Genomic DNA, 27,334 nt, shown 5'->3' with positions numbered 1-27,334 from the left:
CAGGGAAGTAATGTTTCAGCAGTTGAGTTTTGAACTTGTATCTGAACCAATTACTACAAGTTCTCACATGTTTAGGGGGTGGCTGATACCATTCATTTCAGTTCAGGTTTACTTCTCTAGTGCTATTGGTCATAGTACTTACCTTTATTGGTTCCACTTCTTCCTCTTGCACTAACCCTTAGTGTCATTCTTTTGAGGATGTTACTGGATTTGAGTTGGTCTAATGTATTTGGTTTAAGTTAGAATTCTATGTACTTTACTTACCTCACATGTGCTTTGTTCCTTGTACAATGTAGAAATTGCTTCCTCTGGTTGGTTGAACATGAGGTGAAGATGGTATGATTCTCTTTCCTACTTCCACATAGATGCTGGTTCACAGCAGTTGAGTTTTGAATCATAATTGGTGAACTGATGGTATAAACCTCGTTCTAACCCCTGCATGGATGTCAGTTCCTAGTAGTTGAGTTTCAGATGAGTTGACTTGTCATATACAGTTTGTTGGACCATAGTTACTCTACATGTTGGAGTACATTCCTTCTTTATTTTTTCTACTCACCATTTGTTCATCAGGAAGATTGAAATTATTGTATATTATGGTTAGGATCACTGTCCAACCATTTTTTTCTCCTATTGGGATGTGCTACTTGAAATTATCTGCTCAGATCTGTCTCCCCTTTTCTACCTCTGGGTGAAGAGTATACTTGTTACAGAAGTGGGGTTGATCTCCCACCTATAATCCTGTTTTTAGAGGGTTCCTACATCAGGATGCTTTTGAAGGCAACATTTAGTTTCTCTCTTGCCATATGACAATTTGGATGCAAGTAAATAAAAAGCATTTGAACTGAGGAGTATGCTTGACCAAAAGGCTTGTGACACATGAAAAACTTTTGCAGATAGAAAGCATTACTTAACAAGTATGTGTCAGAAATAAATTTTCAGAGGAGGAAAATTTTAACTTCATGGAAGGAAAGTGTTATCTTTCATACTTTTCACATTGCTACATAATTCTTTTAAATACAGAAAAAATACAAAAAGTGAAAACTAAGAAATAGGATTTTTGCTTAAGTCCTGTTAAATTAACCTATTTTAGTTCAGGTGATTTCAATGATGTGCTCAAATCATTGCAGGCCTGGACATCACTGAGTGACCATTTTTTTAAAAGAGATTTGGCATGCCCTAGTAATTTCTTTTTATTATTTCTGTTATGAATTATTAGCTAATTAGAAAACTATATAATTTTGTAGCATTATGTAAATGAAATAAATATGAGAAGATTGAAGAAACAAGCTAAGTACTATTTGTCAAGTATATATAGTAAGCTAAATATATTCGTGTGTTGGGCTGAGGATTCTTCTACAGTATGTATCTGTGACTTGTTTGTGATACATATGATGGTAAATGAACAGCATGCACTTCACATATTTTAAAATAATGTTTTCAAAACAAGTTAAATGTGAACAAAAATTATTTGCATTATGTGTATCATAGCTGTATCTTAAATACTATACTCATTTTCTTTTTATTACAGCAGTATGGGTGCATGATTCATTTACTTAGCCTTCTGAGTTACTGCAGTTGTATCCTGAATTCCTAATACTCATTTGCTTTTTGCATGTCGGGCTACTTTTGTCAAAGTCCACACAGGCAGGTTCAATTGCTTTAGAACACCCTTTGATGGACAGATTATTCTTCTAAAATGTGACAAAACTGTTAATCTCACTTTAACATATCAGTCATTAAGCTATTCACTCCTGTGACCTTACATTTTCTAACCTTTCTCTGACCAAAATTCTCCTTCACTCAGCTTTACTTTTGGCTCTCTTCTCACTCTATTTTCTTGCTACTATTTATATGTCTGTAACTTAGGCATTTTAGAATTCTCTGTATCCTCAACATTAGTGAATTGCACACAACATTCAATACCCTTGACACCAATAACTGAGAAATACAACTTCCAATAGTTGTCTGCTTTAAACTCTAATTATGAAAAAATAATGATGAAATATTAACTCACAAAATTAATTAATACTACCTACACTAAACAGTCTTTTATATCTGACACTATTCTGTACATTTCACTTTCAAAAAGTGTTTACATAAAATTTATGAAACATAGTTGCAAACCTTCTGATTTTGAAACTTCTTGTCACAGGCATTGTTTTTATTTACAATTACATCATTATATGCAACTGTGTACATAAATATGGTGTTGGATGAAGTATATGTTTATGCAACTTGTTTAAGGCTTTTCTTTAAAACTGTGCTGAAATACTTTTAAATCTGCTTTCTCCTTTTAGTTTTGTTAAAGCTAAAGAAGAATTTAGGAAACATTTGAACCAGCCTTGGTTATGGTATAGGTGAGTCTCATTTTAGTGTTTTTTATATTAAGAAGTACTAGACATATGGTATATAATTAAAGAATTTTATCTTTAATAACAGCACATTTTCTAGATTTCTTTATTTGAAAATAACACAATGGAATCTATAAAATTAAAATTACAGCCAGTTTATTATATATTAACTGTTACACTATCCAAATACATTTTCCAGTATGTTGGACAGATGAAAATTTTGACGGATTGTTCCAACTATTACAGATTCATCTCTTTCAGTACTTAAACAATTGTGTTGAACATGTTTACTTGCCTTAACTTTGCATTTATAACTTATCACTGTTAACTAATTACAGAGATTTTAAGTAAAAAAAAAAACAGAACAAAAATAAATGATGCAAAGCAGTATAGAGGTTGATTACATGATATTAAAATTATTTTGAACATGTGAATCAAGAAGTCACTTTACAACTACAGCTGATAGTCATAGTGAAATGACGTATAAAGAGGTCATTATAATGCTACTTAGCACATTGTAAATAGGGTGATGGCATTGAAATGCTCAAATCAGGGATTTAGAAATTTCAAGATGAGGATAGCCCTTGTGTTTAGTAATACTGAAGAACAAATAAACGTGCATCAACTTTGGTTACCAGGACTATCCATTAAGACAGTTGTTTCAAGTTGTACTTCAGCTTTGAAAAGCAAAGTAGTAACAAAGGAATAATTCATGAACAAAAAGAGCAATGATGAAGAGCCATCAAGTGTTCCTAATAACAATATACAACACAATAAAGAAGCTTCTGATCTCTAGAAAAGTGATACAAGTCATGTGTACATAAACAACTTTCATAACATATCCATTCACTTATCACATACCTGTAGGATGAAGTACATATTCATGCTATTCTGTACAAAGATGTAACATATCAAGTTGTTTGATGAAGTGCTTATGGATTTCTGTGTGATTGGACTGTTTAAATTAGCACTATAGAAAATTTGAATTTGAGAAATGATATGTTTTAGACATGGCAGAGTCTTTTGAAGTGGAAACAATGCTGCAGGAATATTCTTAAAATGCAAGGTCATCAGGCAGAACATGATTGGAATGGTGACATGGACAGCAATGGTGTGATGAGGCTCAAAAATCTTTTTAATATAAAGTACTCAACCTGTGTAGAAACTTAACACTCCTACGAAAAGACGTTTCTAGTCCTGATTTCTCCAAGCCCGTTCCCCTGGCTGTGGTTTTGCTAGATAGTAGATAGGGACAGTGGGAATCTTGTTAATCCATTCATTAATGGATTTAAATGGCAATTTCATTTAAATACAAAATCATTAGCCTAATATTAATAACCTTTAAAGTTGCTCTGGGGCCTATTAGGCCCCACTTTTCGTAGGAGTGTTAAGTTAGTAGAACAAACTTTATTGTACCTTAACTATTCTCTGTGGGCTAATATACAGCTAAACTACCTTAAAACAGTCTGTTCAACTGTACCCTTAAGTTTTGTCAGTTTATCATTGCTTCTTAATCAAGATGTTTTTTGAGTAAACTTGAAATTTAATTTATTGATTTATACATACGATTACAGAACAGTTAAAATACAATCTAGATCACTTCCTTGTAATCTAACTTTATAATTTTGTATCTTGCTTTTATGTTGTGAAGTGATGTAAAAGTTCTTATTGTTAATGGAGTATCTGGACTTACAGAAATTTTTGTTATTTTCACAACCAACATCTTTTGTTTTTTTGACACGAGAGTTAAAGGTACAGAAGAACCAGAAGCATAAATATTTCAAACCTAATCGTTATTGTGGTAGCATTTTGAAACTTATCTTGCATGATAAGAAGAAAATTATAATAATGCATATACATGTTGCTTATTATTTTTTATGATTGGTTTTATTTGTAGTTAAAAAGTTTTTTTGTTTTATTTACAGTGACTTTTCTACATATGCATCCAGTGTTCCATACTTTCAGTGTGATAATGATTTGAGAGCATTTAGCTCTGAGGGGATCCATCTGGTTGTTTGTGTTCATGGATTAGATGGTAAATTCTTTCAAGACTTATTTTCTCTGATGTGTACGTTATTTTAATGATACATAACTCTTGACTTATCCTGGAAGTCATATTTTGACTTGTATTATCTTCACCAAGTTTGTAAATTATCTAAAATTATATGCTGACATATGTTTACCTAAATTTACAGGAGGATTCCCGAAACAACTTTAGTACATTTTAAAATACTATAAAATAACTTTTTTCCTTTATTATTATCATCATGAAGTGTCTTATGACTAATAATAAATCCATATTGTCATGTTTCAGTCACTCATATTTGGCAGTATCTTTAATTTATTTGTAACGTAAATTACAGGTTTTAAACCTGTAAAGTAACATTTAGATAAGATGGAAGTAATTTTTTATTACTTTTAATCAACAAAGTTTATATTCAAAAATTTGTATTTTTAGTTTTTTTGTGTGTGTGCAATAGATTTTCCAATCAATGAATTAAAGAAATTATTTGAGCAGAAACTCAAAACGTTTCTGAGACTGATTTTTAAAACATACTTGCATTCAAATATATCATCAGATTGTGTACTTTTTCAGGGAATAATGCTGATTTGAGGCTGGTCAAGACTTACATGGAACTTGGACTACCCACTGTGAACTTTGAGTTTATAATGTCTGAAAGAAATCAGGTACATTGGTGACTTTCAATAAGTGTAAATTGGTTCTCATTTTACACTTATCTTTCTTTACCCTCTAACTCCTTACAACTGAGTTATTTCGATGTACATGTCATGATATATATATATATATATATATATGTATATATTTATAGATTTCAAACTACCTTGTAAAACAACTAAAGTTGTTGTGTAGACAAGTAAAACTGATACAGTTTGCAGAGTGAGGATATTTAGATGCACATGTAAAGTTTTTGTTATTTTTTACTTTTTGTGCAATACTTTTTATGCATGCTGTTTGATTAAAATTGAAATTTATTAAATAGTTGCTGCCATGTTAAGTCATATATTGTGTAAGAGCAGTTATTATTTCACACATTATCATAGAAACTGCATGCTTGTACATTATTCATCCAATGTGTTTATTTGCTTGTTTTTAAGTCAGCTATCAGGATTTATGGCTTAGAATGTTGTGAAATTATTAGGGAGTGCAATTGGAAAATATAAGTTAGTATATTCACAAGTTTTACTATAGCTGTGTTAATACTGCAGCCAGTGTTCATCTTTCTTAATCACAGTGATCAGCAATAAAATAGTATTAAAATGTCTTGTTTTTTGGCACTTCGTGTGTTTGCCACATTTATAACAAAAAAAACTAACAAGGTTTTCTTTACTGCAGAAGTGACAGTTTACAACAGTAACAAAATTCTTCTGCAAAATGTAACTTCTCCAATTCAATCGACAAAGTTTATGATGATTTGTCCTTTGTTAACCTGAAGATGACATAAGAAAGTCAAAATGTTGTTCTGTACATTATTTTAATTAAAGTTTTAATACCAATACCAGCTGTCTTGAGAATACATGAACTGACAGAGGCTTTACAACAAATGTCTTATTCTGCCCCAAACTATTGTCACAGTCTATAAAGTGGAGTGACCTGCTCAATTTCTTGATATAGAAATAATTTTTTTTTTTAGTGAAAATTGTACTGCCTTGTAAAATTTTTCATCTCATCAGTTTTCAGTCTGTGGTCCAGTGGTCTATGGACTCCTTTCAGATGGACCATGAAAAGGTTGCATAATTATGGAAAGAAAGTGGCAGTATATCATGTAAATTCAATTGTGGTCCACCAAGATAAAAATAGAATCTGTGGTTCATGAACAAAAAATCTGGTTTATGTGAAGTGTCACTTTGCTTAACTGTTTTAATGAATTTGGCTCAAGGCAAATTTATGAACCTTAATTTTACTAATATTTTCAGTTCTTATTTACTTTAAAATTTCTTGTTATATTTAGATCTTAATGTAGTTATGCAATTAAGAAATGCAGAGATGTTAAAGATAAAGATTTTTTTCTAGAATTTTTACAGTATATGTCTTAATTTTGCAAAAATTGCATAATTTTGTATTGTTTATTGATTTTTGTAGTACATAAAATTACAGTTTATAATTTTACCAGATTTTATTTGTATGAACTACCTGTTATTTTTTTAAAATTGTATGTTTTGAATGAAGTTTTCTATTATGCTCTGATCCTTTTCTTGTCTAGTTAGTGTTGTACAATGTTTCTTATTAAATTGTGTGACATAATCCATTACACTTATTCAACATTCTTTTGTAGCATTATCTAGAAAGAGGTTAAATTTAATAACCTATTCCTCTCAAAGAAAAACAAACTTAAAAGCCATAAGTAATCACCTTTTGACTAAACTATGTTTAGCTTTTTTATTGGTTTTATTTTTATTTATAGGGAGAAACATTTGGAGACTTTGAAGTGATGACAGACAGACTAGTGTCAGAAATAACATACCACATAGAAGTTTCTGGTTTAATTCCTGCCAAGATAAGGTGAGACATTAAAACTAGTTATTAGTCATTTGGACTTGAGTTTCTTTTGTTTATCGGATTAATTATCCTTGACTAAAAAACAAATATCTAATTTAACTTTAAATAGGAATGATTGAAACTGCTTAATAATACTGCTTCTGTTGTCAGTTATGTAGTATATTATCTTTGTTGGACAGAGGATTTTTTAATGCTCTGAAATATGTTATTAAAATTTATTGTTAAAAGTGGTTTTTAACAAAAGTATATGAATATAATTTCCTCAATGTTATACTTGTTTTGTCTATAGTTAAGTTATTGACACAGCAGTTACATATCTTGTTAATGAACATTTTCAGCCTGTAGGAATTTTTTGCATTGGTTTAGAAAAATGTTAAAGTACTTTACTTCCTTGTGAAATTTTAGTTTTATAGTCATCTTGTGTGTGATTTTTTAAATGACATTTCTAACATTTTTTGGTGATTCAACTAAGCAGTGGACTATTAGTAAATATCATGGTTAGTATTTAATTACAAGATTAATTAGTAGCTGTGTGTAATTGTATGCAAAAATAGAATTTTATACATATAAAAACTATTACATGTACTTTCATTTTCTGAGGCAAAGTAAACCATTTGATTAAGTTGGAGCTCATTTAGTTGATCTGCATGTGAAAAACATCTACCAAACTTAGGTTGGTTTATATATTCATAATTCAGTTTTTGAGCTATGATTCAGCTGTTAATATGCGAAGTTAAATTTTTTTCTTGCTGGTTATATTTACTTCAAATGGCTGTAGTTTATCTATTTTCATAATAACTGCCTATATAATATACACATTTCAGCTGATAAACTGTAAAACTGAATTGGTAATTGCAATTACAGTGTGAAGATTTTACAGTGTTTTACCAGATCCTTAAAACTGCATCTTTTTCTTTACAGTTTTATTGGTCATTCTTTGGGGAACATAATAATTCGGTCAGCGCTAACAAGGCCAGAAATGAAGCCCTACCTCAACAGTCTTCATACTTTCCTATCTCTTTCTGGACCACATCTGGGAACACTGTATAACAGTAGTGGTCTAGTGAACATGGGTAGGTTAAATGTTCTCATTTATTTTCTGTAAAGCATACTAAGACATTTTAATACTGGAAATAATGACGTTGTAATGCCAGGTTTATCATTTTTCTTTAATTGGACACTCAGTGTTTAGCTTTTCAGCTGTTTCATGAGCATTCTGCAAAAACAGAACTGAAGTTTTGTATTGTCATCTAGTTTAATTTTTTTAGTGGAATGCTCCTGAAAAATATGCTGCAAACTGTAAAATTAAATGCTGAGCATAACATTAAAGAAAAATAATAAATTTGGTGTTATATGGTCATGTATTTCTAATATTAAATTATACTACTGTGTTAGTCTGATAAGAAAGTTATTAGTAATTAAAGGGTTTTTGACAACCTAACTATCTACTGCAAGAAATTGTAGTGTAACATTTTGGACTTTAACATTAGAGACATTTTTTTATTGCAAGCAGTGCACTTGAGTTTAAAATATACACGTTTGTTCCTTTTTCCAGTATATAGAAGAGTATTTTGATGCTTAAGAAGATGATCTAATCTAGCATGATAGTTTCACTGTAATGCAAAAAATATTTTGTATCATTGTGCTGTTGAGAAACATCATTTTTCATCAGTAATTACAATGAAATACTTTATTTTGTTATTGAAGAGACTGAATTATTCCTTTAATATCATGAAGCAGGGGTAGTGCAAAGGTATTTATCATTAAAACATTGCAACATTATCTCAAGTGCCAAATATATAGTCTTGTATAAAATAAGCACTCCAGGGTTTTGGTTGTGTAATTGTTACCATGGGGTGAATTCTTCAGCACCATGATTCTTTCTTGTGTTTTGAAACTAAAAGTACTAGAATAAAAATTCCCTCCATTTTCAAATGTTTACTGTAGCATTTTGCCATTCAGAATTTTACAGTAGCAGTCTGCTTAAGGCTTCCATTACTTATATAGTGTTCTGATGTTTCATGTGATTGTGATCAGATTACAAAACCATTTAGACAACAGAAAGAATGTTTTAAGTTCAAGGTATTATAGCTCCAGATTTGAACTATGTTTTTCTACTTATTGTTACTTTTTTCTTTGATTCTCAAATTTAACTTAAAGCATGATATCAATTCATGTAAAAGCATTTTCTGATTGATCAAACCCAAATTGTTCTTCATGAAATTCAAGGAAATGTATCTTTTTGAACAAACAACTTTAGTCTTTGATTTTGCCTAATTTTTACTTTTATTTCATTTTTTTTCTCTAAAAATTAAGATTATGTATGTTGTGAAGTAGCAAGCTGAGATTAATCAACATGCACTCCCAACTTAGAGGGGGTTTTAACAACCATGGAAAATGCAAGTATCTCAATAAGATTAAAATCTGATCCAAATTAACAATACATATAAACATTATTCTCTTGTTTATGTTTTACAGTGCCTATAATGCTTTCTCATTCTGCCTATTACTCCAACAAGGGTACAATAATTTTGAAATTATGGTATTTCACGTTTGACTATTAGAGTAAGTACATGAAGCACTTACATTGTCTATGGTGCTTGCTCAGAAAGATTTAATTATTTTAATACAATTTAGAATGATGCTCTGATATTTATAGGTTGTTTATCATATTGTTAGTTTAGTTTTATTTAGTCCAATGTTACATAGGGCCCCCAAAATGATTTAATTTGGCACAGAAGTAACCACTTTTTCAATACTGTTAATATAAAGCTATATACATTTGTTGACATCTTTGTTATTTTTTAAAACTAATCTAATGATAATTTTGAATTGTACTGCTTTTTTTTTCCTTTTAAACCACGATGACTATTATTAGTTGATCTTTATTTTTAGTTACAGCTATAATTATGCTTCATCTTGAAGGCTTATATTTTTTATCTTAGTATTTTGTATCTTATCAATGACTTTTGATTTTAAAAGAAAAATATGGAAAATATGTTCAAGTTTTTTGTTTTATATACATGTATTAATGAGTAGGTTTTGTTTTGATCTTCTGCATGTGATTTCAGTTTAAATTAGAAGTCAGTTGACAGAATTATTTCAACTTTGTTTGAGCTGGAAAGTTAAATGTTCTGATTATATCTGGTATTAATTTGTAGTAAAATGTTAATGTGAATATATGATTTTGATAAAAAGAACTACCTTGTTGGGCTGACCATGGTCTATTGATTAACATGATGAACTGCGAATCTGAAAGTCCATGGATTTTGCTCCATTGGCACAAAATTGTCCTCTGCACTTTGAATATGTATATTATAGAAGTAATGTCAAATTCCACTATTTGACTAAGAATAGCATCAGAGTTTGCAGTGGGTGCAATTGATTAGTTGCCTTCCTTGTAGTCTTTTTTTCAAATTTAAGAATGACTAATCCATATAGTTATAGACAAAGAACCAAAGCTTTCTTGTGCTTTTTAATGTGTTTTATTTTTATGTAAACATAAAAAGGTTTACTAAACAGTCTGTGAAGAACAAATTACTGCTTGGTACAAATGTGGGTAAAACATCAGTAAGCCTTGCATATAGGATCTTATCTGTCATTTTATGTTGATTTTGAAATAATTCAAGCTGATTTAACAAGAATATTATGTCTCATGGATCACAATCTGATTTAGCACTGTATGTTTGACATTGTAATTTAAAATTGAATTTATCATAGAAGTAATACACCACTGACCTTTTCAACAAAAGACATACTGTGTTTTGTAGTTAAACTTTGCAAAAAGAAATAGTATTTCATTGTACACTGCTAAGAATTTAGTAGAGGCTGACATGCCATATTGCATACAGGGGGTGTATCTTGATATTTGCATGTATGTCTGTACATAATATTGAGATTTCAATATACAACTTTTCTTTGATATAAAAGCTTAATCTTTTTTTTTCTCCCAACAATATTTAAAAACGTTAGAAATAAAAACATAAATTAGTAATAGATTGTCACCTTTGTGGTTAATTTTTGATAGTTGTCTGAGTGCATTACTTAAAGTTTATATTTCAAAACTTTTCAGGGGAGGTCCTCCCAGATTTCCACTAGTAGTGGGAGAGAGCTTCCTCCTATGCTCTTTGTTTTTGCATAAATCGAAACTACACCTCAGATAGGTGCTGGTGAAATATTTTTGCATAAATCAAATTTATGATACCTTATCCTAAAGCAAAGTCCTCTCTGTGTAAAATATATTTCTAAAACTATTGTCATATAGCTGTTTTTCCAAATTAAATAGTCAAAAAAAAAGATTCGAGATCAAGAAATTGCACCAATTTATTTTGAACATCACATATATTATTGATCATTACCTAAATAAAATTGTAGCATGCAGAAATAAATTAAATTACACATAGAGGAATTATTATTCAGATTTTAAGAATTTTATCAAAACATATCAAGCTGTAAAGGTTTCAATTATGAAAAAATATGATTTTGCATCCATTAATTTTCACAGAAGAATTTGCAATGTAAAACTTATAGTGAGTAAAAATTTCTTAAAATTTATCATAACAAATAAACTTATGACTAAATTTTCTAGCTTTGTTGGAACAATAGCAGTGTATGTTTCTCAAGAAGTGAAATATTTTTAAACTTTGCTATTTGGTATTATTCATTTGTTGTAGTCGTGTTTTGGAGGAACCTATTTCAAATTACCTTGTTCATTAGAATATTTTCACATGCTTTCCAGTATTTATAGTTGTTTTATAATAATTCTATGACCATGTACTGTTTCATGTTTTTCAGGAATGTGGTTCATGCAGAAGTGGAAAAAATCTGGTTCACTTCTTCAGTTGGGTATGAGGGATGCTGCTGATTTGCAGGAGACATTTTTGTACAAACTTAGCAAGAAACCAGGTGAAGGGAAAGATTTAATTTTTTTTCTAGTTATTAGTTTTCTCTTTCTAATTTCATACTAGGGTCTGAAAAACATATCTTACATTTGTTCTGAATAAAAAATAATTATTAATATGATAATTTCTATGTTAAAAATCATCCTTGCTTTGAAATGGCTAGTTAATTAAAGATGGACATTTATTCTAATAAATGAATAAACATATAACTTACATAATTTACATATTTCAAATCTGAATGCTTTGTTAACCAAATGATTTGAAAGATTGTAATATTACTGTCTTATGACACTATACAGAAAATCTTTGGACATTTGGTTTGCTTTGTATGTAAACTAGAAAATTTGACTACCTATTGAACTTATGACAAATGAAAAGTGTCTTTGTATTAAGGAGTTTTTGCACGCTTCCCACACACAACTTAGTTTGAATGTAAAACAGTGAGCTTTGCTTTAATTGTTGAGCATATAAGTTAAAATTTTGCACAAAACATTCTATTGCAGTAGTGCTGTTTCAAGTACTTAAGTGTAGTACCTATCTATGGTCAAGTTAATTTTTTGAAGCTCTTTCTTAGAAAATACAAGTTTATTGTCAAAATTGAAAGGTATTGCAATAATTGAAATGAATTATCAATATTTTGTTGCTGCAGTACCTAAGCCATAAATAATAAAGGTTGGTTTTGTTGTTTTATTTCTGGAAGGTTTTGTACCTTAACCTCAGTACTGTTACATTAGCAGTATCTTTCATATATTTCTCTTTAATTTTCAAAACTACTATTTTATAATTTAAAGTAATTTTTATGCAACCTTCAGAAAGCTGACTTGAATGTATCATTTATTAGTTCATGTCTGGGAATAAATGTTATGTAAACAGAACACAATGATCAGTGTCTTGTAGCTAGTTTTTGTGTTTTATCATGATCTTAGTGGTACATTGTTTATTTAAAAGTAGATCTTATAATAGAAATCTCTAGATCATATTTGTAAATTTCCAGCATGTTTAGAAATGCTGAAACAAAGTTGTTTTTTTTTCTAAGGCTTAGAATATTTCAAAAATGTGTTGCTCTTTGGTTCATCTCAAGACCGGTATGTTCCTTCTCATTCTGCTAGAATTGAGCTTTGTAAAACTGCAGTTAAGGACACTTCAGTACAAGGTTTGTGTTTTGTTTAACATGAATTTAATTTATGTTCTTCAGATAATTTTCTGTTTAGTAGGTAAGTACACAATACCGTGTAATCTAAAATTAAGCTTAGGCCTACTGTCTTGGAGCAACACCACCTTTATGTGGAGAAATGTTATGACTCTTTAATGTATTCTATTCAGTCCAAGGTTTGTTTGTGAGAGAAAGGCATGCACTGTTTACTTTACAAGAGAAGTTCCAATTCATATGATGTCAGAAAAAAGGGTTCAATTTCAATGACCTTTGGAGACACTGAGATTTAGAAAACTTTGATTTAACAATCTTTCCACATAAGTTTTAGTTTTATTTATTACTCTTTTCTGATTTTCTAGCTGATTTATGATCAAGATTTTTTTTTGTGTAGAAAAATAAATTTGATAAACTATTCAAAAGAAGTATGTTGTATAAAGCTTCCCAGCTGGATAAGAATAATTCTGTAGTATTACCATCATATAGATGTAGAAAAAATAACATCAGGTTATGGTCTCATTTTCTTTCAAAAACACTGATTTTGACTTGATATTGAATGCTAAATTGCTCAAAGACTGTGATGAAGCTTTTTAACTGGTATATCTACTGCACTTTTTTACAGTGGAAATGAAGAGTTATCAGTTCCTCATTGTTTTACAGAAGTCTTAAGAAAAATAAAAAAATAAGGATATTGTACTAACAAAATTTGACAAAACAAAAACAAATGTGATTCTGAAGGATTTACTGCTGGATAAAAGTACTCAAGGCAAAATTACTTATCAAGAAAGTATCTGATTTTAATAACTCTCTCCAAAAATTTCCAGGTAACTAGCAGGAATCTGTTTTTTCTGGTCAGTTTTGATTTTGATTCATTGTTTACAAATACACAGGCCAATTAAAAAATAACTTCCTAAAAAGAAATTTATTTAAAATTAACATTTATCTTCCTGTTCCAGTCTGTTGTATTATCTCTGTAGGGGGAAGATATGTTGAAGTTAACACATTCACATCCATTGATGATATTAGACAATAATATAGAATGACTATGTGCAACCCTTTATTCTCAGTTCTGTGTGAAGTATTTTGGAAATAGACTCCCTGGTTCCAATATATTGATAAGATATTTTCTATTTGGCTAAACGATTGAAAGAATTTTGAAGCCTTTTTCCAGAAGATTAACCAGATCTGTAGTCTTACTAAGTTTCAAGTGGAAACCATGATTTTGCTCCCATTTTTAGGGTCTATTTTTTTCTATCTATAGAAAAGAAATCTTGTAAGCTATGCCCACATTTTCTCTCCAATATAGAAGAGTTAAAACACCAGTTATAACTTCACTATTTTGAAGAGGTTGTAGAAGAAGAAATCCAAATTGTATATATAGTTTTTAATGGTTGCAATATCTTATAGGCTTCATTAAAAATGCTCATTAAAAGGAAGACACTTTTAGGAATATTAATATAACATTAAAGAACAACAAGGGACTTTTTGGTCTATCTTGGCCATGGTGTCCACCAAATTAAAATAAACACTGAAAAACTTAAAGCCATCAATTACTGTTCAAATATTTGAGTTTTATTTTAAACTCTCTTAAATTAATCACATCTACTTCATCTGAAGACAAAGTGTTCCAAAGTCTAACCACTCAGAAATTAACTCTATCATAGCTAAAGATGATTCCTACCATGCCAAAATGTATAATTGGTTTCCCTTAGTCTTACCATTCTCACCATTAAAAAAAAAAAAACATCAATTCTTTGAACAATCTTAAACATCTGTCAAATTTATTTTAATTCTTAATTTTCAAGATAAAACAAATTTGGAGACCTTAAACTGTCCATGTGTGACAATCTTTCCATTCCAGGTATCATCCTAGTAGCCCTCTTCCTAATCCTTTTCAACAGTTCAATGTTTTTTCTAAGGTAAAGAACCTAAGACTGAATGCAGTACTTCAGATGTGGCCTAACCAGTAGCATATGCAATGACATTATAACCTCTTTAGACTGTATTCATTATTTATGTAGATAAAAACTAAAATCCTATTTCCCATGTCACTGGAAGCAGAACACTGCTTGGTTGGCTAAAGAGACTGATGAACCAAAAAACCAATATTCTTTTTTTCCATAACATGGTTAAGGCTATTCCCATCAAAATTATACCCATAATTTGAATTGTAATATTCCACATGCATTAACTTGCATTTATCTTAAATAAGTCATTTGCCATTTATTTGTCTAACTTACCGAAAAATTGAAATCCATTTGTAAAAGCAACATGTCAAAACTTTAGTGTCATCAGCAAAATTAAATAATCTATTGAAAATTTTGTGTTGATTTAAATAAATCAAAAAGTGCAAGGTCCTAAAAATTAGCTCTGAGGTACCTCACTTGTGTTATAGCTTTGTGTTTAACTACAAACAAACATGTTTATCTTCCTTGAAAAGAAGAGTAACATTAACCAACTTGCAATCTTTTAACATCCTTCTTACTATTTAAGGAATTACAAAATATATAAATTGGTCCATATATTAAATCATTAACTTCTTTCAAAACCTTTGGGCAAATATCTGCCTCAGAAGTATTATCATTCATGAAGCTTTTCAATGTGTTATAACAAGCTCATAATTAATGATTATAATTCGTCAATGTTTTTTCCATCTAGTAACTGTTCAGATGTGGGATATTATTTAAATATTTTTAAAAACTGAAGAAAAAAAGCAAAATTTTATAATCCAGCTATTCCATAATCATCAGATATTAGCTTTCTCTCTCATCTCTCAAATATCATTCTCCCCTTCTAATATTTTACTTACCCTTTATATATTTGAAAAAGTATAAATAGGTACTTGTTATTAATTTATACATTTTCAGTCAATCTTTTTTATTTCCTATTTTATCAACTCTTTTCGATATTTTATAATCACTACCAAATTTCTTATCATTGCAGTGAATTTAAAATTTTTATATTTGTAAAACGTTTTAAAATTTACAGATAAGTAAAAAATTTAAGTTGTCTCAGAAAGGGTATAAAGGATAAAATTTTATATTTGTAAAACGTTTTAAAATTTTATCCTTTATACCCTTTCTGAGACAACTTAAATTTTTTACTTATCTGTAAAGAAGATGCTTATCTTTTTTTCCACTGAAACATTTTCTACATTTCATCAGTACCTACAACTGATTCAGTTGCCAAATTCACATTAGATAATTTTTTGTCTCACATCTTTAAAAAATTTGCTCTTTTAAAAAGTAGAACCAAAATTATATTGTTCCTTATCTCCATATGCAGCAAAATTGTCAAATCTAAGTGCAGCAAGATATTTCCCAATTTCTACCCTTTCAGTCATTTCTTTGTTAGAGGTTAACAATAAATTTAAAATGGCATTGTTCCTAGAAGATATACCTACAAATTGTTGAAGAAAACCAAAGTGAACACTTTCTAAAACCTGTCTCAATTGTGATTTGACTCTAATGTTTTCCAATCTATATGTCAAAAATTAAAATCTTCCATTAATGGTTAAACTCTATTTTACTGTAGAGTTTTTCGTTAACTTTATTAGTTACTTCTAATAATCTAACAAATTCACATATAAAAACCTTCTTTCATATAACCACTAATAGAAACCCAAATAGGTTCAACCTTATTGGTGTCAACTTTTATATATTCATCTTGAAGAGGCTGTAGCTCATATTTTATACATAAAGCCACTCTTCTTCCCTTGTTTATACGACTGTCCTTATTAAACATTTTGTAGTCCTGTATTTCAAATAAATTCCTATCATCAGAATTGTTTGTTTAGCTTGGTTTCAGTAATTTCGTTTATATCAGAATCCTTTGTTCAGAGTAGTGGTCTAGTCATCTGTGTTATTTCTTCTACCATTACAATAGTATCAGTCTAACATACCATTAAAACTACTTCTAAATCTTGCTACCATCCTATATCTCATTTTGCATCTTATTTTCCCTTTTCTATTGTGAACGTAACAGTTAATAGCTGTTGCAAATAATCCAGCTTGTATCATACAGGTTGTTCAGAAAGTCATTGTGCACTTGTATATTTATTAACAGACATGTTTCAATATAGAATACAGGAGGTAAATATGAATGACAATTATAAACAATGTTGAAAGTGACCCCTATTGCCATCAATACAGGCCTGGATCCTTCTTATTTTGTTTCTAAACACTGCCATCAGTTGCTGGCTTGAAATAGACTGAATAAAATATGATTACAAAACTGTACAGTTACTTTCCGAACACCCTGTATTTAAATGTAACCTATCCCTGCCAAAACCTCTTTGTTCCCATTGAACTGATCATATAAATTTAACCAGCTCTTCCTTGCACATTAACCTAAACTAGTATTCAGCCTCAGTGCCTACTTATAATTTTATCCTTACAATTAAATGTGGACAGTATTCTTGAAAGAATTAAGTTACCATGGCTCTTCTGTGAATGCTTTATTAATAATTTGTACTTAACAATACATTCTCTTGAACTACCCTTCCCACCATCATTAACCCTTGTGTGCGTTATAAAGATGGAATCACTGCTAGCACTCTTTACATTATTACTTGTTCTATTGGTTATATACTCTATCCCTGCCCCTAGATAGTGTAATGTCTTTGTCTCTAATTGCCCTACAGACTATCCTATCCTTGTACCACACTATAGGTTCTTATTTTTTCATTTCCATCCCAGTTATCCTTTTGCTACCTGTACTTCCTCGAGTTCATTATGTACATAAACTAAAGGCTTAAATCTGTTACTTAATAAGAGTCTGATCATCATAATTAAATTCACTACTACTGGCTATATTAATAATGTTTTTAACTATTTAGAAGTCATTATTAGAGATTGGATTCTTTGTATGCAAAAACTTGATTTCCTCTAAATTCTGCTGTAATTTCCTGCTGTTTGCTCTTCCCTTCATCCATAACCTTTATTATTTTGAACAGCTTCCAGTTTCTTTTTAAACCTACAAATGCTACATACAAATTATAAAACTCCACAACTGGGTTAGTTATGAATTCCCAAATAAATAACTGCTTTTCAGTTAAACTGCTAGTGCTTAACACTTGTGCTATTCTTAATCATTGTAACCTGGGAATAAATCAACTTTAAATACGAGTTGCCTATTGATAACATTGTTAAACTTGACATTAGAGTTAAATGTATTATGTTATTTTATCAGTACCTTGTCTTCACACTACACTAATTATGTTTATCTTTAAAATAAGAAGTGACAAATAACAAAATGTAGGTTATTTTCATGTAATAATACAATTTATTTAGCTGCTTTATAACTTTAACAGTAACTCAGTAAGCAAATACTATCACTACATTTGAAAATGAAAATATATTGCATAAGCAACAAATCTAATATTGTGGTTTTAGAGAAATGTCTGAAAAGTAATAGTTTCAAGTTTGTTTTTTTATAAAATATCCCAACACTTAAAAATTTGTCTGTGTAGTCTCCTGCCAATCTTATTGAAATTTAAGTACAAAACTTGCAGAATATAAAAATGTATTAGAAATGGTCAAACAAATAATTCTATTTTTCAACGTATGAGTAAATCAAGTTAAAACCAGGTAAAAAACAAACAAACAACAACATAAAACTAGAAATTATGTCAAAAAAAGAACTGGTGAAAAAATTAATAGTTCACAAATTTCCAAACTTCAACACTGCTAAAGGTCACTAAGTTTATTCTCTTTCTGACATCATATGCTGTTAAAGGATGTAGAACTTTTGTAAAAAATAAACAGCTCATGTATTTTTCACACAAACAAATGTAGGACTGAAGAGAATGTTTGTGTCAAAGTATCTATGGAGATTTTATTTTCCATAATACTGGATTTAAATTTTATTCTAGGTTTTCTCTTTAGTTTATTATCATTATTTTCATTTTTTACAATCTCTTTATTAATTGTTTGTTTATTACTGTTTTAATTATTTCCTTATACAATCTCTTCAGCATGCATGCTTATTTCTGTTTATTTTTCCTTTCATCATTTTCCAAATCCCTTCATTTCCTTCCTGATTTTGTTCTTTTTCAATCCATTCATTTCCTTTCTTTCTGACTGTTTGCATCTCTTCACACTTCCATCTATATTCCACTGTGTCTTCATTTTTCTTACATCCCCTTTGTTTCCTTTTTTCCAGACTCCTTCTATAAATGTTTCTAGGTTGTAACCAAGATCATAATTTAATAAATTTTCTCTTTTCTCATTCCCTCATTCATTCCATCTCTCCAATTTTTGATCTTTTTTATGTCTGTAATAAGTAAATTGTTGTGCCACACTTAAATTCACATGAATATTTTGTTCTGTTTTTATGTATGTTATTTCTATCTTTTTCAGTACAGATCTTATATCAACTTGCTCTTTAGTTTAAAATTAAAGTATTCAAACAATCAATGTTGTGTAATATACAGTTAAACATTTAGTGACTACTAGTTTACATATTTAAAAAAACCATAACCATTTACTCATTTTTTGATTTTATCACCATTCAACCTGGTTTACATTTTCAGCTAGTGTTGCAGAGTTTTCACTTTTGTTTTTAACATTTCTCATTATGGTAAATTATACTAGTCATGCCATCCAGTAGTTAAAAACCTGCTATTTTAGCTTAACTGGATAATTTGATAGCTAGAAATATTTGAAAAGCCACAGAAATAATGAAACACAGTAAAAATAATTTTAAATAAAGACTACAGGTTAGAAAATAAAGCAAGTAAATGGTGTGATCATTTTTAAATATGTAAATATTTTGTATTTATGTATTACATTGTATTTGATTTTCACACTCTTGAAGATGATGTAAATAATGTCAAAACATGTGTCTTCCTGACTGTTGATTGGTTTTAAGTAAATTTTAATTGTATAGTGTACAGCATAGTACTCTTTTTTGTCCATCATTTATTCTTTCTATTGTTTTTAATTCATCTTATTGTCCCCATTAAACATTTTTTGGGTCATTTGTTTTTCTTTCATTTTTATTATTTCTGTGACATATCTTCAAACTATCTTTATGCCTTATAATTCCTTATTAAATCTTTGTTTGTAGCAGTCCTGTATAAATTGGTGTATTATTACCTATTCTAGTTTCTGTTTCTTTTCTTCAGGTTTACTACCTTCTCATCTTTATTCCATCTCAATACGTTATTAATGATCCAACTAACAATGTCATTCATAATACTTTCTCTTGTTATGTTCTATGCTTGAATGAAAGCTCTCTGCATCTTTGTACACAGATTTCTTTTCATGTACTTCTGTTTGTAATTTGGTATCCATATTAAATAATTTATTTATTATTTCTTGATTTTTCATTCCATACTTTTCACCTACTTCTTCCATTTTGAAATACTCTAATCTTTGATTTATTATTAACCTATTTCTGTCTTTGCTTCTACCTAATTTTTTATTAATTTCTGTCAGTCTTTCTTAATCATCTGTTACAATAACTATATCTTCTGCAAACTTTTAACCTTTCATTGTGCAATTAGATTTTAAGGTCATTTTCAAGTCAGTGTCATTTCTCCATCATAAAAATCTTAAATTAGCACTAGATTTTGCTATATTATGCATTGTGATATATAGAACACATTTGCACTGTATATCTTGATGTTAGTGTCAATAACTTGCTTAAATTATGTTAAAAACACAGAGAAAATATAACAATTAATATTTATATGCATGGATGATGTGGGTGCTCACTGGTGCCCCCATTGATAGATTGTTCATACTTGTGTTTCTAATTGGTGAAAGATTAAACAATAAATTTTTTCTAGCAGTTCATCAAATTTTCTTTTTCTCCTATTTCTCTTATAGATCATTTGTATATATACTAAGTAATATTAAGTGCAATAGATGTCAATATCTAACTTGTGCTCAATAGTTTCTGCTTGTCTTCTATTTATTCTTGCTATATTTTTGTTTCAATTTAAATATCTTGTGTTATCATCAACATTTGGCCTATAATTTCATCTATTTTTATCTGTAATATCAAATGCTGACTTTAAATCCACACAAAAAGAGCAAACAACTTTTTTCTTTTTATTTGCATTTTACTTTCTGTTAAGCCTTTGAATATAAATATATTGTTTGTCTTTTTCTTAAACCTGCTTTCTTGTCTGTAATCTTCTCATTTTCTTCCAGTTATCTTTTTACCCTTTCTGCCATTGTATTTGTTAGAATGTTATGTCATCTTCTATGACTTGATAAATTTCTCTTCATTAATTGGAAACATTTTATTTTTTTACTCTGTTTATTATTTATAAGATTCTTACCATTTACTTACATATTCCCATTTTCTTTTATTTCTTATTTCTTACCAACCCTTTTTATCATTTCCATAAATAAATTTTCCAATTCCCTAAGTTTATTGTTTGTCTTGTCATTTTTTCACTCTATTTCCATTTAGATCTTTGCAAAAAATCCTTTTTTCTGTTCTTTTTTTCTATTTTTTCTAGATTTGATCTTTCATTACACAACTAACACAAGTTTTTTCTTACATCTATATAATTCAACTTATCTTCATTTTCTAATCTCTGTCTAATTTTATTTAATTTCTTCTTGTGTCTTTTTTTTCCTCCTTACACTATATCAAATCAACCTTTACTTTTCCATTTTTATTCCATCTTTGTTTCCTCCATATTGTATTCAGATCTTCCTCATATTTTGTTTGTTTTGTTACTCCATTTGTTTCTTGTCTTCTATCCACTCCATTATATCCCTTTTTCTTTTAACATTTTTATTACTGGGTTTGTTTGTTTTTTTTCCTATTCTTCATTGTATCTTGGTGTTTTTCTTTATCAGTTTGTTAATGATACCAGATACTTGATGTCATATGTTTACAATGGAAATATAAATGTTCTTTTCACATTTTCTTTTAATTTTAAATGTGAACTAAACTTGTTATGCTTTAAAAATTACTTCAGTTAGATGTTTGGTTTGTTGTAGTTAGATGTTTTACTCTTGCTTATTGAGCAACAGATCCATTAGTGTCTGAAAATACAGCTTTGTTCATTCTACTGTGTTTTAGTTATATTTTAGGATAATAAAACAAATATATGTAAACAAACCAAAATTGATTTTTCTATCATCAGGAGCAGTATACAGAGAAATGGTTAAAAATATCCTTCAACCCATCTTGGATAAGCCACATGTCAATTTTATACGCTATGAAGTTCACCATGCTCTGCCCAGCAATCCTAATTCTCTGATAGGTCGAACAGCTCATATTGCTGTTCTGGACTCAGAGTTGTTCATTGAAAAGTTTCTAGTTGTGTGTGGACTAAAGTATTTTAGCTGAAAAGCAAAGAATGCAATTTGAATGAAAGCAAAACAGTAGTGCTATACAGTGATTTGGGTCTTGTTTTCCACATAATAGTGTGATGTAGTTTTTTCTGTTCATGAATGTAATTTAATCCCTGTCAAATCATTACATCTTGTTTGATAAGAAGCAAAGCAAGTATATGATTTATATTTTATGAAAAATGTTGTTGAATGAAATAGAATTTACATTCTGTAGTTAAAAGTAGGTATCATAATAAGTTATTAATGTTTGTTGTTTGAAATTTGTGTAAATTATTCAATATTTTTGTGAAATTATTTTGAATGTTTTTTTTATAATCTGTTTGAAACATGTGCCCAACTTTGTTCTTTCAACTAAAAATATTGGAAACTTAATGTTTGTAAATTATAAATACCTTTGCCATTTTTATTGCTGGGAGAACATTTTCATGATATGTTAAAATTTGTGTTATCAAGAAAAAACAGTTGTATGGTGGTTTTGGTATCATTACCAGATAAGTTTTGAAGTATAACTCTAAAATGAAATAGCATAAAAAATAATCTAATCATTAAGCTTTTTATTTTCACTAAATAGCTTATGTCCATCTGATTAATTTAATGAATATTGAGAAAACTTGTATCAAATTTGAAATAGTAAGGTCTACAAGTTTTTCATTTTTTTAGCTATCTCACAGAATGTTTTATGATACACAGATTTCTGGAAACTTTAATTTTAGAAGGTTTAAGTGTTTTTATTTTTAAATGTTGTTGATTTAAACTTTAAAAATTATTTAAGAGAAATTTATCAAAATAATTATTTATTGAAAAAGGCATTTTAAAAATGTGTTTATTTAAATTTTCAAGTGATCTCATTTGGTGTGTTATTGGTTGATGTCTAATTTTTTTCATGCAATATTTTTTCAGAGTTCCTGCATTTGGTTTTATATTGTGTCAGTTAAGATTAATTTGTGAATTTGAAAGTGAGACTTTTCTTGCATTTCAATCATCAATTTCGATGATGAATTTGAAAGCACATCTATTTTGCACATAATTGGATTTTGTTTTCAAGGAGAATTTATAATATCTGTATATGCATATATTTCAAACCTACTATTTCAATCTTTTATATGAAACATTTATGCTCTTTGAATGTAAGAGTTTTGTTTTTGAGAACTGCTGAAAATGTTATGTCATTAAACGTTTTCTGTGCTGTGCATTTAAAGTTTCAGATATTTTTTATGAAATTTGGTAGAAAAACTATAACACAAGGAAGGGGTGTTTTCACTGTTTGCCTCATTGAAGAAGTCATTTTGCACTTGCATGTCTTAAATGAGCTATGGAGTGGTGCATAGATTGAAATCTACATTGCTCTTTCAGAATATGTATCTGTATATAATAAGGTAAGAGAGATCTTGCATATAGTCTGGTTTTGTTATCTGTATATAATTAAACTTGGTTTTACACAAGATTTCTCTTAACATATTAGTAAAATAACACTAAATCAGATCTGAGTGCTCAATTTTGTTTTATGTATTCTAGTTTTATACTTGTTGCATTTCATTTTTATATGTGTCAATTTTGTTCCATTGATGAGAGTTACCTGATCAATAGTGTTTATATATTTCTAGGAATACAATTAATTCTGCTGTTGTTTGACCATTTCAAAGCAGACTTAAACTGCATTCTGATAGATTTAACAGTAGTTTTCATAGTATACTTTACTTCCATGCATTTGATATTAAAGTACAATATTGTTTAAACATGTTTCTTCAGAATAAAGAAGATTATATTCCATTATTTTATACAGATAAAATTACAAATAACTTGTATTACTTATCCAGTTTTGCCAAGTTCCATGTTAAGGTGCACACAGTGTTGGAAAAGTAATTTAAAGATTCTAAAAGTTTGTTTAAAATTTTAGAAGTTATATTGATGTCCATCCACATGCTATTTGCCTACAATTATATATATACATATATTGTTTATAAGCCTGTAGTGATCTATTCTTAAAAATGATTCAGGTAAAGCTTTACATTCTGTTTATTTTTTTCCTATGGTGCATTTCTTCTAAATATATTTTGCTATTAATTTTTGGTCACTTTGTATATCTCATACTGTGCTTATAAATAGTTTCTAGATAAAAACATTAATGAATTAAAAAAAAAGTTGAAACCTATTGCTACTCAACACCACAAACAACTGTTACCTTTTGCCACAGTGCTGTGTATATTCTTGTACATGCTACAATCATTGAAAAAAAGGTCCCATCATCATTAAACTGTAGCCCTCTACCAATAGCAGGGTGACAGTTTTCATGACCACTAGCACATGCTTATTCTTTTTTTAGAACTACTTGTCTTTGTTTGGTTTTTTTTTCCATAAAATCATTCAGACATTTTTACACTTATTGCCATAATCCTTTGTACTATTTGTCTTGTTGTTTTTATTTTCTTAATTTTTTATTATGTAAAAGAATGATACTAACCTTTAAAATTAACAGTGAGCATTTTTATTCAAATTTTCTTCAAATTATTTTTCTTCTAATTGACTTTGTACTTCTAGAGACATGTGCTATTGTCTGTTCATTGTTTTGTCCAATACTCTTTATAGTTGTTATCAGGCCTATGTACCATAGCAATATCTGACGTATTTTCCTTCTCACTGATAATTCTCCATTTTCTTCAGATTTTTCAATATGCTAGTGGTTTCATGGATTAACTGGATTATGCATTCATGCTCTTACATCTCTTGAGATTTTTAACAATCCTTCTTTAGACTCATTCATTACTATAATGGCGACTAGCTACACTTATGGCTAGTGATATTAATGCCATTGTGCACAAGATGGGCTTTCCATTCTTCATTTTTGTTAACCTGAAGATGACCTAAGAAGGTTGAAATGTTGTCTTATATTTTAATAAAAGTTTTAATACCCATACCCAACTGTCTTTATGTGTTTTCCATTCTGATTTCAGATCCAGGATTATTGATCTCCTGCTAATGTTATTTTAGCTGTGCTTGGCCTATCTTATGTTTCACTGCTGTTGTTTCCTATGCTTTTGGTTTTAATTTCTCCTTTCTGATGTAGATCACATAGTCCTACTATTGCTTTTCACTGCTCAGATTCCACAGATTCCTTATGTTGTATTTTTTCCTCAGGTGATTTTGTGTCTATTGTTTGACCTCTCTTATTGTTAAATAGGCCACCTTCATCTGATTATTTTCTTTCATTTTAGGGATTCCCTGTTTTTCTTTCCTTTTTCTGTTCATATTCATGTGTTACTTGACCTCCTTCATTCTTGTGCTTCATCTTCATTTCAAGGCTTTCTATTCTATTCCTATTGGTTTTAATGGGGCATCTTGTACATACATGTTTTTCACCTTGCTCTATATTGTTATTTTCTTCCAATTTTCTCATAGTCATCTTATTTCTTCTTTGTTTCTGCAGTGTTTTTTTTTGTCAGCTTGCCTCATTTACTGATTTTAGTTCCTTTCAGTCACCTATCCATGATTTCTTTCTTGCACCTTTTCTCTGTGGTGTGTTTTTTAGGTATTTTTTATCCACCAGCATCTTGAAATGGTGTAGTTGTCTTGTCTCAATGTGGTGTTTTGCTTTTGGGATGAGGGACCTCATAAGATTTATCGTTGCTTTGAAGAGTTGATGCTTTTCTGTATCTTTTTTTTTTTTGGTACTATTCATGATTATTCTCCTTTCAGAGTTGTCTAATTGGTCTTGTAGGCAATTTTTGTCTGAAGCCACCTCTTGACTCCAGTCCCATGAGAGAAATTATTTTCTTAGTCCACTGTGGTATTCTTTTGTTACAAGTTATTGGGTTCCTCATACTTTTTCTCTGGGGGTTTACTTCTACTTTCATCTGTTTCAAATGCCATGGGACAAACCCACTCATTATTTACTCCTGTTTTTTTTACATTTTCAAATCAGTTTGTCCAATTTGACTCACCTTTGGTCTTTACTTGGTTCACATTAGGTAGTTTTTGTCATACTCTTGTGGATAATCTCTTGGTTGTGATGACTAATTTGAGGTCTTAGATATTTTTACACACCAAACTTTGTTTGCCCTTATTTAGCTTCTTTAGTTTTTCTGCATTGGTCAAACATTTGGTTCTCAGTCCTTCTCTTCAAAATAGTTACAACCCCATCTTTTTTTCTTTGGTAGATATGGTAGTTTTTCATTTGGAGATTACATTTTTGAGACCTGTTATTCCACTATTATCTGTTATTCTAGCGACCTTTATTGTGGTTACCTCTGTTACATCCTTTCTTCTCCTCCAGGGTGGCTAGTTTGGCTCTCATGTCTCTTTCATTTCCTACAAGAATCCTTTTGGGGAGCTCGTTCTTCTCTTGAGTCACTTGTTCTTCTGTACCTTCTTGTCCCCTTGAGTGTTTTATGGTTTGGCAATCTAGATATTTCCAGATATAAACTTATTTTTCCAACAAGTTATAGTTGTGGTGTCTCACTCAGTTCCACATAATCCTGGGAGTCTCTTTTCCCTCATTTTACCCAAACTTCATTTCTTTAGAGCTTTCAACTTAATGAGCCCCTTTCACTCACATTTTGGATTTCTGTTTTTGACATCTAATTTCCAAGGGTGAGGCTTCTCTGTCTGTATATCTTTGATGTGGTCAGTACTCATGTGTCTGATCTTTGTACCATGATCCATTGAAACATCTATCCTTGTTGCTTCTTCCTTCTACTTATATGGAGGCACTCACTACTGGGAATTTTATTTTTTTTGTCTCTAAACTTTCTCTTATGGAGCCACAACCATCACATTTGATTGCCAATCTATTATCTTTCAAAAACTCAGGTTCTGGTTGTGGATTGACTCTTGCTTTGGTGTGGATTATCCAAAAAAGAGTGGTTTCTTCACTCTCTGGTATTTTCAGAGGATTTGCTTCCACCAGAAGCATCATATTAGCATTGCCTTTCTACCTCCTCTTTGGTTCCACTCATTTGATATCCAGTTAGTTTGTTTTATGAATGCTAATACTTATAGGAATTACTGCACATGGAGGATTTGTTGCCCTCCCACTTGTAAAGGACCAAATCAAATTGCAATTATGTTAATGATGTAATATGCATTGACATGTGTTG

At 29.6% G+C, this 27,334-nt stretch overlaps 1 protein-coding gene across 4 annotated transcripts in view; it reads left to right on the top strand.

Annotated features, from left to right (window-relative positions):
• LOC143255756 (protein FAM135A-like) overlaps positions 1–23,977 on the top strand; it is a 91,031-nt gene extending 67,054 nt beyond the window's left edge. For all 4 annotated transcript variants that reach the window (XM_076511929.1, XM_076511933.1, XM_076511931.1 and 1 more), the window contains 8 exons: positions 2,298–2,357; positions 4,277–4,386; positions 4,948–5,039; positions 6,776–6,873; positions 7,792–7,943; positions 11,665–11,775; positions 12,808–12,924; positions 22,031–23,977. In XM_076511929.1, the coding sequence (XP_076368044.1) occupies positions 2,298–2,357; positions 4,277–4,386; positions 4,948–5,039; positions 6,776–6,873; positions 7,792–7,943; positions 11,665–11,775; positions 12,808–12,924; positions 22,031–22,236 (946 nt within the window). In that variant the 3' untranslated portion in view covers positions 22,237–23,977. The remainder of the gene's footprint in view (positions 1–2,297; positions 2,358–4,276; positions 4,387–4,947; positions 5,040–6,775; positions 6,874–7,791; positions 7,944–11,664; positions 11,776–12,807; positions 12,925–22,030) is intronic.
• Positions 23,978–27,334: the final 3,357 nt, after the last annotated feature.

The sequence above is a fragment of the Tachypleus tridentatus genome, chromosome 7, assembly GCF_004210375.1.
Source record: "Tachypleus tridentatus isolate NWPU-2018 chromosome 7, ASM421037v1, whole genome shotgun sequence".
Classification (NCBI taxonomy): Eukaryota; Metazoa; Arthropoda; class Merostomata; order Xiphosura; family Limulidae; genus Tachypleus; species Tachypleus tridentatus.
The sequence above is the reverse complement of the archived record's forward strand: the minus strand, read 5'-3'. Positions and strand labels throughout refer to the sequence as shown.